Source organism: Gigantopelta aegis, chromosome 11, assembly GCF_016097555.1.
Source record: "Gigantopelta aegis isolate Gae_Host chromosome 11, Gae_host_genome, whole genome shotgun sequence".
NCBI classification, from domain to species: Eukaryota; Metazoa; Mollusca; class Gastropoda; order Neomphalida; family Peltospiridae; genus Gigantopelta; species Gigantopelta aegis.
In genome coordinates this window covers 30,176,207-30,193,168 of record NC_054709.1, presented here as the reverse complement: position 1 = coordinate 30,193,168, position 16,962 = coordinate 30,176,207, and the positions used below count along the sequence as shown (strand labels likewise).

Below are 16,962 nucleotides of genomic sequence, written 5' to 3'. Positions count from 1 at the left end.
ACACGAAATAGGTACTAAACTTGTTACGTGTTAACTGGAGAGAGAGCCAAGTGACACGAAATAGGTACTAAACTTGTTACGTGTTAACCGGAGAGAGAGCCAAGTTACACGAAATAGGTACTAAACTTGTTACGTGTTAACCGGAGAGAGAGCCAAGTGACACGAAATAGGTACTAAACTTGTTACGTGTTAACCGGAGAGAGAGCCAAGTGACACGAAATAGGTACTAAACTTGTTACGTGTTAACTGGAGAGAGAGCCAAGTTACACAAAACCGGAGAGAGAGCCAAGTGACACGAAATAGGTACTAAACTTGTTACGTGTTAACCGGAGAGAGAGCCAAGTGACACGAAATAGGTACTAAACTTGTTACGTGTTAACCGGAGACCGGAGAGAGAGCCAAGTGACACGAAATAGGTACTAAACTTGTTACGTGTTAACCGGAGAGAGAGCCAAGTTACACGAAATAGGTACTAAACTTGTTACGTGTTAACCGGAGAGAGAGCCAAGTGACACGAAATAGGTACTAAACTTGTTACGTGTTAACAGGAGAGAGAGCCAAGTGACACGAAATAGGTACTAAACTTGTTACCTGTTAACAGGAGAGAGAGCCAAGTGACACGAAATAGGTACTAAACTTGTTACGTGTTAACAGGAGAGAGAGCCAAGTGACACGAAATAGGTACTAAACTTGTTACGTGTTAACCGGAGAGAGAGCCAAGTGACACGAAATAGGTACTAAACTTGTTACCTGTTAACAGGAGAGAGAGCCAAGTGACACGAAATAGGTACTAAACTTGTTACGTGTTAACAGGAGAGAGAGCCAAGTGACACGAAATAGGTACTAAACTTGTTACGTGTTAACCGGAGAGAGAGCCAAGTGACACGAAATAGGTACTAAACTTGTTACGTGTTAACTGGAGAGAGCCAAGTTACACGAAATAGGTACTAAACTTGTTACGTGTTAACCGGAGAGAGCCAAGTGACACGAAATAGGTACTAAACTTGTTACGTGTTAACCGGAGAGAGCCAAGTGACACGAAATAGGTACTAAACTTGTTACATGTTAACAGGAGAGAGAGCCAAGTGACACGATGTTAACCGGAGAGAGAGCCAAGTTACACGAAATAGGTACTAAACTTGTTACGTGTTAACAGGAGAGAGAGCCAAGTGACACGAAATAGGTACTAAACTTGTTACGTGTTAACAGGAGAGAGAGCCAAGTGACACGAAATAGGTACTAAACTTGTTACGTGTTAACAGGAGAGAGAGCCAAGTGACACGAAATAGGTACTAAACTTGTTACGTGTTAACCGGAGAGAGAGCCAAGTGACACGAAATAGGTACTAAACTTGTTACGTGTTAACAGGAGAGAGAGCCAAGTGACACGAAATAGGTACTAAACTTGTTACGTGTTAACAGGTACTAAACTTGTTACGTGTTAACAGGAGAGAGAGCCAAGTGACACGAAATAGGTACTAAACTTGTTACGTGTTAACAGGAGAGAGAGCCAAGTGACACGAAATAGGTACTAAACTTGTTACGTGTTAACCGGAGAGAGAGCCAAGTGACACGAAATAGGTACTAAACTTGTTACGTGTTAACCGGAGAGAGAGGCCAAGTGACACGAAATAGGTACTAAACTTGTTACGTGTTAACCGGAGAGAGAGCCAAGTGACACGAAATAGGTACTAAACTTGTTACGTGTTAACCGGAGAGAGGGCCAAGTGACACGAAATAGGTACTAAACTTGTTACGTGTTAACCGGAGAGAGAGCCAAGTGACACGAAATAGGTACTAAACTTGTTACGTGTTAACCGGAGAGAGGGCCAAGTGACACGAAATAGGTACTAAACTTGTTACGTGTTAACCGGAGAGAGGGCCAAGTGACACGAAATAGGTACTAAACTTGTTACGTGTTAACCGGAGAGAGAGCCAAGTGACACGAAATAGGTACTAAACTTGTTACGTGTTAACCGGAGAGAGAGCCAAGTGACACGAAATAGGTACTAAACTTGTTACGTGTTAACCGGAGAGAGGGCCAAGTGACACGAAATAGGTACTAAACTTGTTACGTGTTAACCGGAGAGAGAGCCAAGTGACACGAAATAGGTACTAAACTTGTTACGTGTTAACCGGAGAGAGAGCCAAGTGACACGAAATAGGTACTAAACTTGTTACGTGTTAACCGGAGAGAGAGCCAAGTGACACGAAATAGGTACTAAACTTGTTACGTGTTAACCGGAGAGAGAGCCAAGTGACACGAAATAGGTACTAAACTTGTTACGTGTTAACCGGAGAGAGAGCCAAGTGACACGAAATAGGTACTAAACTTGTTACGTGTTAACCGGAGAGAGAGCCAAGTGACACGAAATAGGTACTAAACTTGTTACGTGTTAACCGGAGAGAGAGCCAAGTGACACGAAATAGGTACTAAACTTGTTACGTGTTAACCGGAGAGAGAGCCAAGTGACACGAAATAGGTACTAAACTTGTTACGTGTTAACCGGAGAGAGAGCCAAGTTACACGAAATAGGTACTAAACTTGTTACATGTTAACCGGAGAGAGAGCCAAGTGACACGATGTTAACCGGAGAGAGCCAAGTGACACGAAATAGGTACTAAACTTGTTACATGTTAACCGGAGAGAGAGCCAAGTTACACGAAATAGGTACTAAACTTGTTACGTGTTAACAGGAGAGAGAGCCAAGTTACACGAAATAGGTACTAAACTTGTTACGTGTTAACCGGAGAGAGAGCCAAGTTACACGAAATAGGTACTAAACTTGTTACGTGTTAACCGGAGAGAGAGCCAAGTTACACGAAATAGGTACTAAACTTGTTACGTGTTAACAGGAGAGAGAGCCAAGTTACACGAAATGGGTACTAAACTTGTTACGTGTTAACCGGAGAGAGAGCCAAGTGACACGAAATAGGTACTAAACTTGTTACGTGTTAACTGGAGAGAGAGCCAAGTGACACGAAATAGGTACTAAACTTGTTACGTGTTAACCGGAGAGAGAGCCAAGTGACACGAAATAGGTACTAAACTTGTTACGTGTTAACCGGAGAGAGAGCCAAGTGACACGAAATAGGTACTAAACTTGTTACGTGTTAACCGGAGAGAGAGCCAAGTGACACGAAATAGGTACTAAACTTGTTACGTGTTAACCGGAGAGAGAGCCAAGTGACACGAAATAGGTACTAAACTTGTTACGTGTTAACCGGAGAGAGAGCCAAGTGACACGAAATAGGTACTAAACTTGTTACGTGTTAACCGGAGAGAGAGCCAAGTGACACGAAATAGGTACTAAACTTGTTACGTGTTAACCGGAGAGAGAGCCAAGTGACACGAAATAGGTACTAAACTTGTTACGTGTTAACCGGAGAGAGAGCCAAGTGACATGAAATAGGTACTAAACTTGTTACGTGTTAACTGGAGAGAGAGCCAAGTGACATGAAATAGGTACTAAACTTGTTACGTGTTAACTGGAGAGAGAGCCAAGTGACACGAAATAGGTACTAAACTTGTTACGTGTTAACTGGAGAGAGAGCCAAGTGACATGAAATACGTACTAAACTTGTTACGTGTTAACCGGAGAGAGAGCCAAGTTACACGAAATAGGTACTAAACTTGTTACGTGTTAACCGGAGAGAGAGCCAAGTGACACGAAATAGGTACTAAACTTGTTACGTGTTAACTGGAGAGAGAGCCAAGTTACACAATGTTAACCGGAGAGAGCCAAGTGACACGAAATAGGTACTAAACTTGTTACATGTTAACCGGAGAGAGAGCCAAGTGACACGAAATAGGTACTAAACTTGTTACGTGTTAACCGGAGAGAGAGCCAAGTTACACGAAATAGGTACTAAACTTGTTACGTGTAAACCGGAGAGAGAGCCAAGTTACACGAAATAGGTACTAAACTTGTTACGTGTTAACCGGAGAGAGAGCCAAGTTACACGAAATAGGTACTAAACTTGTTACGTGTTAACAGGAGAGAGAGCCAAGTGACACGAAATAGGTACTAAACTTGTTACGTGTTAACAGGAGAGAGAGCCAAGTGACACGAAATAGGTACTAAACTTGTTACATGTTAACTGGAGAGAGAGCCAAGTTACAAATATATATGCTCAAAATATTCAGGCCCAAATTAATTATTATTATTATTATTATTATTTTTTTTTTTTTTAAATTCATAGAATACCTGTTTACATTTGTTATCTGTCCCAACCACAAACAAACTCAGTAGTATGCAACAAAACACCAATTATTACATGAAATATTTTCGCCAAATTAAAATAAAATTCTCCAAGTGTTCCTAATGCTTGTAGTAGCCCAAACCGGTTTTTATCTCATGTTCTTTGTGTAATTTTGTTTAGTTTTTTTAACAGTCTAAATACGCCAATCTTCTGTTTTCAGATATTGACAAAATAAAAGGATACATTGATGCGTTCAAGTACGGTGCACCGCCCCATGCTGGTGGAGGAATTGGTACGTAACAAAATAAATATTTCTTCATTCCTCTCCTCTCTCTCTCTTCTCTCCCCCCCCCCCCCCCCCCCCCCCCCCCCCCCCCCCCCCGACAAACAATCATCTGTGGCCATTTTTAAGTGTGTATCCAAGGAAGTGGCTTAGGGGGAGGAGGAGGAGGTGGTTTTCGCAAATCTCCTCAGAACTTTAAAGTGTTTTGAAAATTTTGTGTATCCAAGGGCTCCACAACTGGTATAACAAAGGCTGTGGTATGTACTATCCTGTCTGTGGGATGGTGCATATAAAAGATCCCTTGCTGCTAATCGAAAAGAGTAGCCCATGAAGTGGCAACAGCAGATTTCCTCCGTCAGTATATGTGTGGTCCTTAACCATATGTCTGATTCCATATAACGTAAATAAAAAGTGTTGAGTGCATCGTTAAATAAAACATTTCCTTCCTTGTATCCAAGGGAGTGACTTGGGGGGGAGGTGGAGGTGGTTGTTTTTGTCTCCCCTTTATGTAGTAAAAAGACAACATATAGGTACTACTCTTCCCATGGTGACTGCGTCAGTGTTTTCATTTACATCAGTTTGTGATGTATGTCACAAACTGCAAGTTCTAGGTCAATGAAACTTGGTTTGTAGTTGCACCTATGAATGTTCAACACGGTGCAGCGAAATTCCACAAAATTTTTTTAATTTGGGGGATGTAATATTTTGGTCAGCTGGACATTTGGGGGTGGGGGAATTGCCATGTATTATACAATGTATGTCACTACTTTGGAATCATTTCTTTAAATTTATAAAATTAATTTTAAATATTAATTTGTTAATTATATATTTTGAATTGAATTGAGATGATCATCTATGGATGTAGTTATGAGCATCACAATATAATTCTATTTATAGTAGCACCTCCTTAGAAACATTGCCACAGCATTCTGTTTATAGTAGCACCTCCTTAGAAACATCACTACAGCATTCTATTTATAGTAACACTCCTTAGAAACATCACCACAGCATTCTGTTTATAGTAACACTCCTTAGAAACATCACCACAGCATTCTACTTATAGCACCTCCTTAGAAACATCACCACAGCATACAATTTTATAGCAGCACCTCCTTAGAAACATCACCACAGCATTCTATTTATAGTAGCATCTCCTTAGAAACATTTACAGCATTCTATTTATAGTAACACCTCCTTAGAAACATCACCACAGCATTCTATTTATGGTAACACGCATTCTATTTATGGTAACACTTCCTTAGAAACATCACCACAGCATTCTATTTATAGTAACATTCTATTTATAGTAGCACTTAGAAACACCACCACAGCATTCTATTTATAGTAACACTCCTTCGAAACCACCTGTATCTGCTGCTTATTTTGATGATGTTGTTTTTCAGGAATGGAGCGGGTCATGATGCTCTATCTTGGCCTTGACAACGTGAGAAAGACGTCCATGTTTCCACGTGACCCCAAGAGACTGACGCCATAACCAACTATTAAATCTTCCCGCCTACCCTGCCGTTGTATCTCAGTAACATGGCAACGACTGCAACTGGAAGAATTCCTATTTAAAACTGTCTGATAAATATAATCATTGCTAAACATTTGTTATTATAATCGATATAGGGTTTGAAATAGCAGTCTGCGAGAAGCCAAAAGCAGTCGATTATTTTTAGACTTAGCAGGTGCAATAGAAATTCACTTGCTAAAAGTATTTATAAACACTCTTTAGAAAATTACAGGTACGGTTTCAAGAGAGATATGCATGTAAGATTAATTTTAAAATTACAGGTAAGGTTTCATGAGAGATATGCATGTAAGATTATTTTTAAAATCACAGGTAATGTTTCAAGAGAGATATGCATGTACAGTTATTTCAGCTGTTATTTAGCTCGTGTTTCTGTTACCTTCTCATTCCATACTGCTGCAGAACACATCTCAGAGTTTAATTAAATTTTGTCCCAAGCTCTTCCCTTGCCCCGCTCTGTGCTCCGTTCTATGAAGCAATCTTAGCGTTAAGATCCTCCTAAGTGCGTAACTACTTCGTGTACTTCACGTGGTCTTAGCGTTAAGTTAGTTGATGTGGAACAGAACCCTGTCTTATTTTTAGCTGGACCTATTTCTTTTGACCTGCTATTTAAAAATAATAAATAGCAGGCCACATTTATAAAGTTAGAGTTAAAGTTTGTTTTGTTTAACTGCACCACTAGAGCACATTTTACTTATTAATAATCGGCTATTGGATGTCAAACATTTGGTACTTTTGACATAGTCTTAGAGAGGAAACCTGCTACATTTTTCCACAAGTAGCTAGGGATCTTTTATATGCACCATCCCACAGACAGGATAGCACATACCACAACTTTTGATATACAGTGAAACTCATCTAAACCGGATACCCTCAGGACAAGATAAAAAGTCTGGTTTTAAGAGGTCTCCAGTTGTCTTTTGTACCTATATTTAAAAAGGGCCCTAGAAAAACATCCGGTTTTGAGGGAATTCCAGTTTACAGGGGGTCTGGTTTTGAGGGAATTCCAGTTTACAGGGGTCCAGTTTTGAGAGGTTTCACTGTACCAGTTGTTGTGCACATGCTGGAATGTTCGGCCAACGACTGTGATCAACATTTGACCAACTGCGCGTCAGGCAAGAGCTTTACCACTCGGCTGCGTTCCACCCCCATTTACAAACAGATGCAACATTAGAAAATATCACAACGCAGACCTGCTTGTTATATAAATACAGATTATAGAAGAGGGACAGTTAGTGATTCTCTAGGGATTGATTACAATCATAGACACTTTATTTATGTTTGTATTTTCTGTTCTATCACACAAACTGTAACTCTGGATGAAATCGGTCTAAACTGGCATATTTCATTTGTCGGACCGGCCTCTGTGGCGTCGTGGCAGGCCATCGGTCTACAGGCTGGTAGGTACTGGGTTCAGATCCCAGTCGAGGCATGGGATTTTTTATCCAGATACCGACTCCAAACCCTGAGTGAGTGCTCCGCAAGGCTCAATGGGTAGGTGTAAACCACTTGCACCGACCAGTGATCCATAACTGGTTCAACAAAGGCCATGGTTTGTGCTATCCTGCCTGTGGGAAGCGCAAATAAAAGATCCCTTGCTGCCTGTCGTAAAAAGAGTAGCCTATGTGGCGACAGCGGGTTTCCTCTAAAAACAGTGTCAGAATGACCATATGTTTGACGTCCAATAGCCGATGATAAGATGAAAAATCAATGTGCTCTAGCGGCGTCGTTAAATAAAACAAACTTTACTTTACTTTTATTTCATTTGTCCCAAATGAATTGGGTTTACACAGAGTCCACTGTGTATATAAAACTGAATCCTAGCTTGCATGATGGAATTGGTGTAAATAAGCTCAGGTTTGTTTTGCTGTGTAGGTAAAGAAAGTAGATACTGAAGAGATTTACAGTTGTATTTTCTGTTCACTAAATTGCAAGAACCGTAACTCTGGACGAAATCCATCTAAACTGGTGGCATGTTTCATTGGTCCCAAGTGAATTCATTGTATATATAAAAATCAGAATTGATTAACTGTAATAATTGTTCCGAGTTTGCATGATGGAATTGATGTATATACATGTGTGAATTGATGTATATACATGTGTACGTACGGGTTTGGGTTGGTTTTTCTGTGTATGTAAAGAAAAGAGCTATTGAAGAGCGATTTGTATGTTCTCTCTTTCCCGGTGAACATGACAATAAAAAGTTTTAAAGTTTGTTTTGTTTAACACCACCACTAAAGCACATTGATATATTAATCATCTACTATTGGATGTCAAACATTTGGTAATTCTGACAGTCTTAGAGAGGAAACCTGCTACATTTTTCAGTTAGTAGCAAGGGATATTTTATATGGAAACTATGGAATGTGTTTCGGTGTGTTGATAAACAGACTTGAACATTCTTTACTATGATGTCTGTGGTCAAAACGTACGTTTTAATATTTCAGGTTCCCCTACTTTTTGTGAAGAGTATATTTCAAAGAAAATAAATATTTCATGTGTGTGTTCAGAACAGTGTTCTTGAACCTTAATTGGATACAAGTAGAAAAGTAAACTGGCTCCCACAGAGATCTTAATGGAAGGTGTAAGGTCACTACACAATAGGTCCCTAATAATTGAAAACTTTCTCAAGTTTACATAATTAGGATTGTAAAATCGAAAGTTGAATATTTGATATGGGTTGGTATATGTTAACTTATGAAGAGGCATTTATATAGAGTTATGATGCCAGTTTGCCCATCCAATGCACTTGATTAAATATTGGGCGGGACGTACTCCAGTGGAAAAGGTTCACTTGATGCACAGTCAGTTTGGGATCGATCCCAGTCAATTGCGCTATTTCTCACTCAAGCTAGTGCACCACAACTGGTACATCAAAGGCCGTGGTATGTGCTATCCTGTCATATGGTGCATATATCCCTTGCTGCTAATCAAAAAGATTAGCCTATGAAGTGGTGACAGGAGGTTTCCTCCCTAAACATGTGGTCCTAAACCATATGTCCAACACCATATAACATTAAATAAAATGTGTTGAGTACATTGTTAAATAAAAAAAATTCTTTTAGTTGGTAGTATTGTAATGGGGATAAAAATGTTACGTCGATGAACTAACATATTGCAACATTCATTTTATTTGTTAAATTGACAACAGAAAATATGGAATGAAAATATTTTATTCTTATTCTTCTTTGACATGTATACACAAAATAAACAACTATTTTATGAGAATGGGTTTTAATTTGATCTTTTAAATTATATAATGTTATCAGCTGCTATATTTTGTTTTTTGGATTTCTCACCTATTTTATCAGTCAATCTTCTATTTGATATATAATCTATATATATATATATATATATTTGATTACTTGTAAAGAAAATAAATAATTTCTAATACTAAGATCACAATATTGTTCTTGTATTTGGTTATTTACACTCCATTAGGCAAACAAATAGCTTATAATACTAGTTATCATTTACACGCCATCAGGCCCATGTTCAGTGACATCACCATCTGCAAACTGCTTGACTGATCACTGATATGGTTTTACGTGATGCTCTTGAATCAGTATGGGTGAAACTGGCCCATTAATTATGTCATTAACCTTGTACATGACATGCAAATACAAATTACAATGACGGTAATAAATATTAATACTGTTATTCACACATGATAGTGTTAAAACCGGCACTGCAAGGACAGGAAAGATCATTTATGAAGCCAGACTGCACCAGCTAAGTTTTTCATGCCGTTTAAACATGACCAGAAAGAATGTTTTATTTAACGACGCACTCAACACATTTTATTTACGGTTATGTGGCATCAGACATATGGTTAAGGACCACACAGATTTTGAGAGGAAACCCGCTGTCGCCACTACATGGGCTACTCTTCCGATTGGCAGCAAGGGATCTTTTATTTGCGCTTCCCACAGGCAGGATAGCACAAACCATGGCCTTTGTTGAACCAGTTATGGATCACTGGTCGGTGCAAGTGGTTTACACCTACCCATTGAGCCTTGCGGAGCACTCACTCGGGGTTTGGAGTCGGCATCTGGATTAAAAATCCCATGCCTCGACTGGGATCTGAACCCAGTACCTACCAACCTGTAGTACAATGGCTTAACCACTGCGCCACCGAGGCCAGTAGTAGGTTTTATCAACTCACTGGGTAGGGGTAAGGCGACTACACCCTCTTCTCTCACACCAACCACCAACAATTAACCTCTAACCCAATGCCCTGGACAGCATGCTTGAACCTTACTTGGATATAAGCACGAAAATAAGTTCAAATGAATGTTTAAACATAAATTACACAAAGTACTATCAGTACAGTGATGTGAATGAATAACCAATTATTACCCATATGGTTGACAATATATATATGGTTGACATGTATATATCAAATACAACCTTGCCAAAGCGTCAACCAAACGAGTTGAGCGATATAAATTAAGATTGATTATGAGTAATAAATAGCATATTAAACTTGCTACCATTTAGTATCATGTTTATGTCACTTGTTAAAAAAAGTTTCGCTGAAGCTCGTGACAGTTGAAAATTATGTCACTTGGGACATAAACATGATTTGAAATCATTGAGCATCCAATAAGTATCGGTGGGAATTGTTCACTTGATAAACATGTTGTAACCTATAGGTCACCAGATTTACATGTATGGTGACCGGTGTATGGGGTTCCAGGCACTGCTTATTTCCGTGTCTGAATTTTTCATAATACACTGGTAGATGGGCCTTTAAGCTGGTCTAGTTTCAAAATATTAATTAATACAGGCTTTCAAGCAAGATTTTGTGAAAAATAAGGGCTTTTTTTAGGGCAAAATTCTTAAAAAATAAGGGCTAATTTAAGGAATTTTTTGACAAAAATAAGGACTGAAATTCAATAATCAATATAAAAGAAAAACATTCTGTACTCACCTCCAGGGAGAACATAAATACAAAAGCTAATTACCAACTCAGAAGATCATGCCAATGGTCATCAACAGCGATATTCAGCATATCAATACAACCAGATTAAAGTAATCTGATATGGTGCAAATCCATGCTGAATATGATGCTGATAACCACCAAGATGTCTTCTGAGAAATACATTAATTCAACATATTCATTATCTGAAAGTATACTAAGGCTAGATTTAATTAATTCCAACACTTATTTTATGTTGCATTTATCAAAAAATTTCAAAATTTAGGATTTTCACACAAAAAATTAGGGCTTTTTAGGATTTTGAAGCTTTAATAAGGAATATTAGGGCTGCTGTCAAAAAATAAGGAAAATTAGGAAAATAAGGGCCCGCTTGCAAGCCTGTTAACAGTCTAGTACACACAGTTCACACACAGTTCACACACACAGTTCTTTGAATAGTTTGCAAATATAGAATATCGTTGAATCCAGGACTGATGGTTTTACTTTGTGCTGCAACGTCTACCAACAATACAGATGCACAATTCTATTGTCTCCATGTGTAGATTCAAAAGTTGATCGATGCTGAGACTTCTGGGTACAGCTCAAAGAAAGCCTGAAAAGAGAAGCCAACAGATTATTAAAGGGTAGATCTAACAAAAATTGTCATTTAAGACCACAATTCAGAGTGCATTTCTACTTAAATTAGGGGATCAGGTTTTCTGTGGTAGAGTAGGTACTGAGAATGATCAAGAAGAAAGGAAGGAAATGTTTTATTAACGACACACTCAACACATCCATGGACATATGGGTAAGTACCACACAGGTATTGAGAGAGGAAACCCGATGTCGCCACTTCATGGGCTACTCTTTTCGATTAGCAGCAAGGGATCTTTTATATGCACCATCCCACAGACAGGATAGTACATACCACGGCCTCTGTAACACCAGTTGCAGTGCCAATGACAATACACATTATAATTGTGATGTGAATTGCTGTAGATTAGGGGCATTACCAATGGCAACTTACTGCCACTGTATAAACATTATTGCCGCTAGGAGATACTTCTTTATTTTTATATTTGTTGCAAATATTACCGATTTAAACTTGCTGCATGCAGAATCAAAATTGCCTTAAAGGGACTTTCCTGAGTTTGCAGCCATTGTAAGATGTTTGTGATAACAAAGCCTTGTTGGCGACTACTATTTCATACTAAATACATTTTCTTGTTTAGAATACCAGTGTCTGTATATCGAATGTGTTTGCTGTCGTATACTAATGTTTTTAGCGCTCAGTTTTTTACTTTAATTTGTGATGTATATTATTTCGTACATATGAAATTATTGGGAGGTAAAATCCGGTTTGGGCTACTACAAGCATTAGGACAACAACAAACACTTTGTAAATACAGACGCTGATATTCTAAAAAAGAAAATGTATTTAATTTGTATGTTACGTCATCGAAATGGCTCTATTGGTCGGAAACACTTTACAATGGTTGTAAACTCAGGACTGTCCCTTTAAGTGAACAATTTGTCCGAGGCAGGAAACATTTAAAAAATGATGTCGGTACATGTAGCTGTAGTCCTTCCCAGCCTCCATGTACATTGGGTTTTTGTAAATAATTTCAGTTTAATTTGACGTAATAAGAAAAGTAAAAGTGGTTTGAAAATAAAAATAAAAAACCCACCTATTATTATGTGCAATTTAGAAAACAATCGGCTTAGATATAAATAACCTAGGGCGTTCCCTGTGGGAAGAAAGAAGTTTGTTTTGTTTAACAACACCACTAGAGCCCATTGATTTATTAATCATTGAATATTAGCTATTGGTAATTTTGACATAGTCTCAGAAAGAAAAGCTACTAAATTGTTAAATTAGCAGCAAGGGATCTTTTATATGCAACATCCCACAGACAGGATAGCACATACCACAGCCTTTGATATACCAGTCGTGATGCACTGGCTGGAACGAGAAATAGCCCAATGGCAACACTGATGAGGATCAATCCCAGACCGACTGCACATCAAGCAAGCACTTTACCACTGAGCTATGTTCCACCCACCCCCCGTTGGAAGGACTATAACTGTGAAGTTCGAGCCGAGTATTTGTGGTCTAACGTAAGTCTACCTTGAACAGAGTGAGCGCCTGGTGCACGCTGGACGTACAACACATCTCGCGGATCGAGTGCATGCTCAGCTGAGGTCCGCCCACGTCGATCGTCTTCATCCCGAGTTTCGCGGACATGATTGGCCCGATCGTGGACCCACAGGCCGAGTCGTTCCTCACCACTACCTCCTGGAACACACAAAACGTTCACAGTGCATTCCACATAATGGCTTGTCGGCTAATAGAATATTACAGCTATTATACAGCTAATAGAATATTACAACTATTATACAGCTAATAGAATATTACAGCTATTATACAGCTAATAGAATATTACAGCTATTATACAGCTAATAGAATTATATAGCTATTATACAGCTAATAGAATATTACAGCTATTATACAGCTAATAGAATATTACAGCTAATAGAATAGTCACATTGACTGAATCTGAAGGACGGTATCAAATATTTGAATACTAAAAAATGGCTGTAAATACCTCATGAAATGTACCCTAGTTTCAGTAGATGCCAATTAATTTTCAGCTGGTTTGTAACCGTCACTAATCAAAATTTACAAAACAAAAGTATTGCCTGCTTCAAGATTTCAAACTAGTGCACCATCTACCTTGCAGAAGATGGATGAAAGATACCGATATGGATGAAAGATACCGATATGGATGGATGATATCGATATGGATGGATGATATCGATTTGGGGTGATGATATCAATATGGATGAGTGATATCAATATGGATGGAAGATATCGATATGGATGGGTGATATCGATATGGATGGGCGATACCGATACGGATGGGCGATATCGATATGGATGGGTGATATCAATATGGATGGACGATATCGACAGGGGTGCACAAATGTGAAATTGTGATAGTTGCCCGGTGGGTAACCAGTAGCTGAAGTTTGGTTGCCCAACATCATCTCTTGGTTGCCCACATACTAGTATTTCATAAAAAGTTTTATGAATATAATTTTGAACTGTCTTTAAAATGAAACTGAAATTTCAAATGTTTTTATTATTATCATTACTTATTAGTTTTTATTTTTATTTCTTTTTTAACATTATTTATCTACAGCTCATCTTCGCTTAGGCTGAAAGAAAGTTTGTTTTGTTTAACGACACCACTGGAGCACATTGATTAATTAATCATCGGCTATTGGATGTCAAACATTTGGTAATTCTGACTCGTAGTCATCAGAGGAAACCCGCTACATTTTTCCTAATGCAGCAAGGGATCTTTTATATGCACTTTCCCACAGACAGGAAGGCACATACCACAGCCTTTGTCCAGTTGTTGTGCACTGGTTGGAACGAGAGAAAAAACCAATAAGCTGAGGCGGTTCGATCTTGCTTGGGCTGTCACAGTCATAATACTTTGATGAACTCAGGGCTCATCCAGGATTAAAAATACCTGTAGCCAAAAAAATTGCCAAATGGGATTTTTATTCGCCATAATGAAAATGTTTTAGCCAAAATTGTTTTGTGTAGTACTGTATAGAGTATTTATATATGAATATGAAAATGCATCTTTTTCAGCTAATTGTGTACAAACTGGAATAAATCTGAATAACAAAATTAGCACCTGATCAAAATCAAAGACAGCAATGAGGGTAGGGGCAGTTAATATATTACTTTGATTTTTCAGTGGGTGAGGGGAGATATGCAGTTCGAAGCCAATGCCCTCTGCAAACACACCCCAAATTCTAAGGCCTATGGCATTAATAAAAAATTGAGAGCCAATACTCTTCTTTTTTTTTTAAACAGTGCTCATTATTTCTGTAAAATAACAATCTTTAGTTTGGTTTGAACTGCTTTTAATTGTATTTTAAAGTAAACTATCTATTCCACACCCCAACAATTTCGTCATTTGCGCCATTTTGTTGATTTCCACGTCGTGTTAAATGCTTGTTGTTGATTTCAGCTTGTAAAATACGTAGCCTAAGAATGCTGACTTCACGTTATGACAACTATCCATTTACGTCAAAAGGTTTTGATTAAAAAGATAATGAATTCAAATTTTACGGTCTTTTTAAAATCTAGCTAACTTTTGAGATGTCACCTCAAGTCAACAAAGTTATATAATATTTTATCTAACAAATATCATGATTATTTTTAACTAATTGTATTCAGTGTACGTTTAACCGCAATTTGTATAAATACTGCATGTTCCTTTCCCGCGATCGCGAAATTAACAAAGACAACAGAAATAAACAAACGAAACAGCAATTAAGTATTCATTGATGCGAACAACTATTTGGTGGTGGGGGTTTTTCTCACAAATTTACATCAAGATTTACTTGCGTGTAATCGTATTGTTTAATGTCCATAACGATGTCTTTTGACACGTGCATCAGTCTCGGCTGACTGTCAAGCACCAAACGTTCGCGAACTATGTGATTGGTTCCCGACGTGGACATTGGGTTTAACGTGAAGCGCATAAACCAGTTTAGCGGACGTTTTTGTTTTGCTCGGTCTAGCTAAACTCAGCCCTAGCCTACTTGTCTTTGGCCCTGAACTAGCATGTGTATTGAAATTGACACGCAATTTCGGTCCGTTTTTATTATTTTGGCTCAAAGACTTTACAGAGTTAAAATAACACCCTACAGATTTTTCAGACTTTTCTTGTATACATGTTGCCGTTAAAATTATTAACTGATTATTAAAATAAGCAAACATTGTTATGCTGAACTCTTGATGACACCACATGTCATTACCAGTCGCGAGATCCCTGTTAATATTTGGTATTATTATTATATGTTAGGTGTCGGATAGATTATGTAACCAATTGTTCACATCGGAAGATAAAAAATGGCTTAGCCAAATTTTTTAGCTTAGAACTGGATGCTTGTTGGTGTAGTTTGTGGCCTTTCACATGTCTTGTGCCCTTTGCTAATAGCCACCATTCTGGAACATATCGGTCTGCATTGAACGCGTCAAAATCATGCACGGTGGACGCTGAGTGGGTTGATATTTATATCGCCTGTCAGTCAAGTTATCAGTTTCAATACTTTTGAATTGCCCGTGACTGTCTGAGTGTCGTGAAGTTTTGTTTTTCATTTTACTTTTATGATTTTCTTGGTTGCCCATCGGGCAACTGTTTGACAAAGAATGGTTGCCCGCAACATATTTTGGTTGTCCCGGTCGCACGGACAACCGATTTGTGCACCCCTGATCGATATGGATGGGTGATATCGATATGGATGGAAGATACCGATATGGATGGGTGAAATCAATATGGATGGACGATATCGATATGGAGGGGTGATATCGATATGGATGGAAGATATCGATATGGATAGGTGATATCGATATGGATGGACGATATCGATATGGATAGGTGATATCGATATGGATGGACGATATCGATGGGCGATATCGATATGGATGGATGATATCGATATAGATGGGTGAATTGATATAGATTACATACATGTACACTTTATCTAAAACCACTATTATAGTGTTTAAGAAATAGATGGTGCGTCTTTAAAACTTCCAACCTGAAGTGGAGCATCCACCTTTCTGGCGATCTCTCGTAGGATGGTTGCAGTGACGGCCGTGGTGGCGTAGCGCTGATTGGAGTTGAACTTGATGACGATCCCCTACAACATAAACACAGGTCTTATACATCTCCCCTACAACACAAACACAGCAGATCTTATACATCTCCCCTACAACACAAACACAGCAGATCTTATACATCTCCCCTATAACACAAACACAGGTCTTATACATCTCCCCTGTAACACAAACACAGCAGATCTTATACATCTCCCCTACAACACAAACACAGCAGATCTTATACATCTCCCCTATAACACAAACACAGCAGATCTTATACATCTCCCCTACAACACAAACACAGCAGATCTTATACATCTCCCCTATAACACA

The 16,962-nt window shown here is 38.5% G+C and overlaps 2 protein-coding genes across 2 annotated transcripts in view; one reads left to right on the top strand and one right to left on the bottom strand.

The window, feature by feature from the left end:
* Positions 1-6,456, top strand: part of LOC121385210 (aspartate--tRNA ligase, cytoplasmic-like) — a 49,451-nt gene extending 42,995 nt beyond the window's left edge. Inside the window, exons 14-15 of the mRNA XM_041515781.1 lie at positions 4,423-4,494; positions 5,889-6,456. Of these exons, the coding sequence (XP_041371715.1) occupies positions 4,423-4,494; positions 5,889-5,980 (164 nt within the window). The 3' untranslated portion in view covers positions 5,981-6,456. The remainder of the gene's footprint in view (positions 1-4,422; positions 4,495-5,888) is intronic.
* Positions 6,457-10,040: 3,584 nt separating this feature from the next.
* The window catches only part of LOC121385133 (aspartyl aminopeptidase-like), a 30,013-nt gene continuing 23,091 nt past the window's right edge, over positions 10,041-16,962 (bottom strand). Inside the window, exons 11-13 of the mRNA XM_041515671.1 lie at positions 16,569-16,670; positions 13,069-13,236; positions 10,041-11,553 (exon numbers count right to left, since the gene is read on the bottom strand). Of these exons, the coding sequence (XP_041371605.1) occupies positions 11,506-11,553; positions 13,069-13,236; positions 16,569-16,670 (318 nt within the window). The 3' untranslated portion in view covers positions 10,041-11,505. The remainder of the gene's footprint in view (positions 11,554-13,068; positions 13,237-16,568; positions 16,671-16,962) is intronic.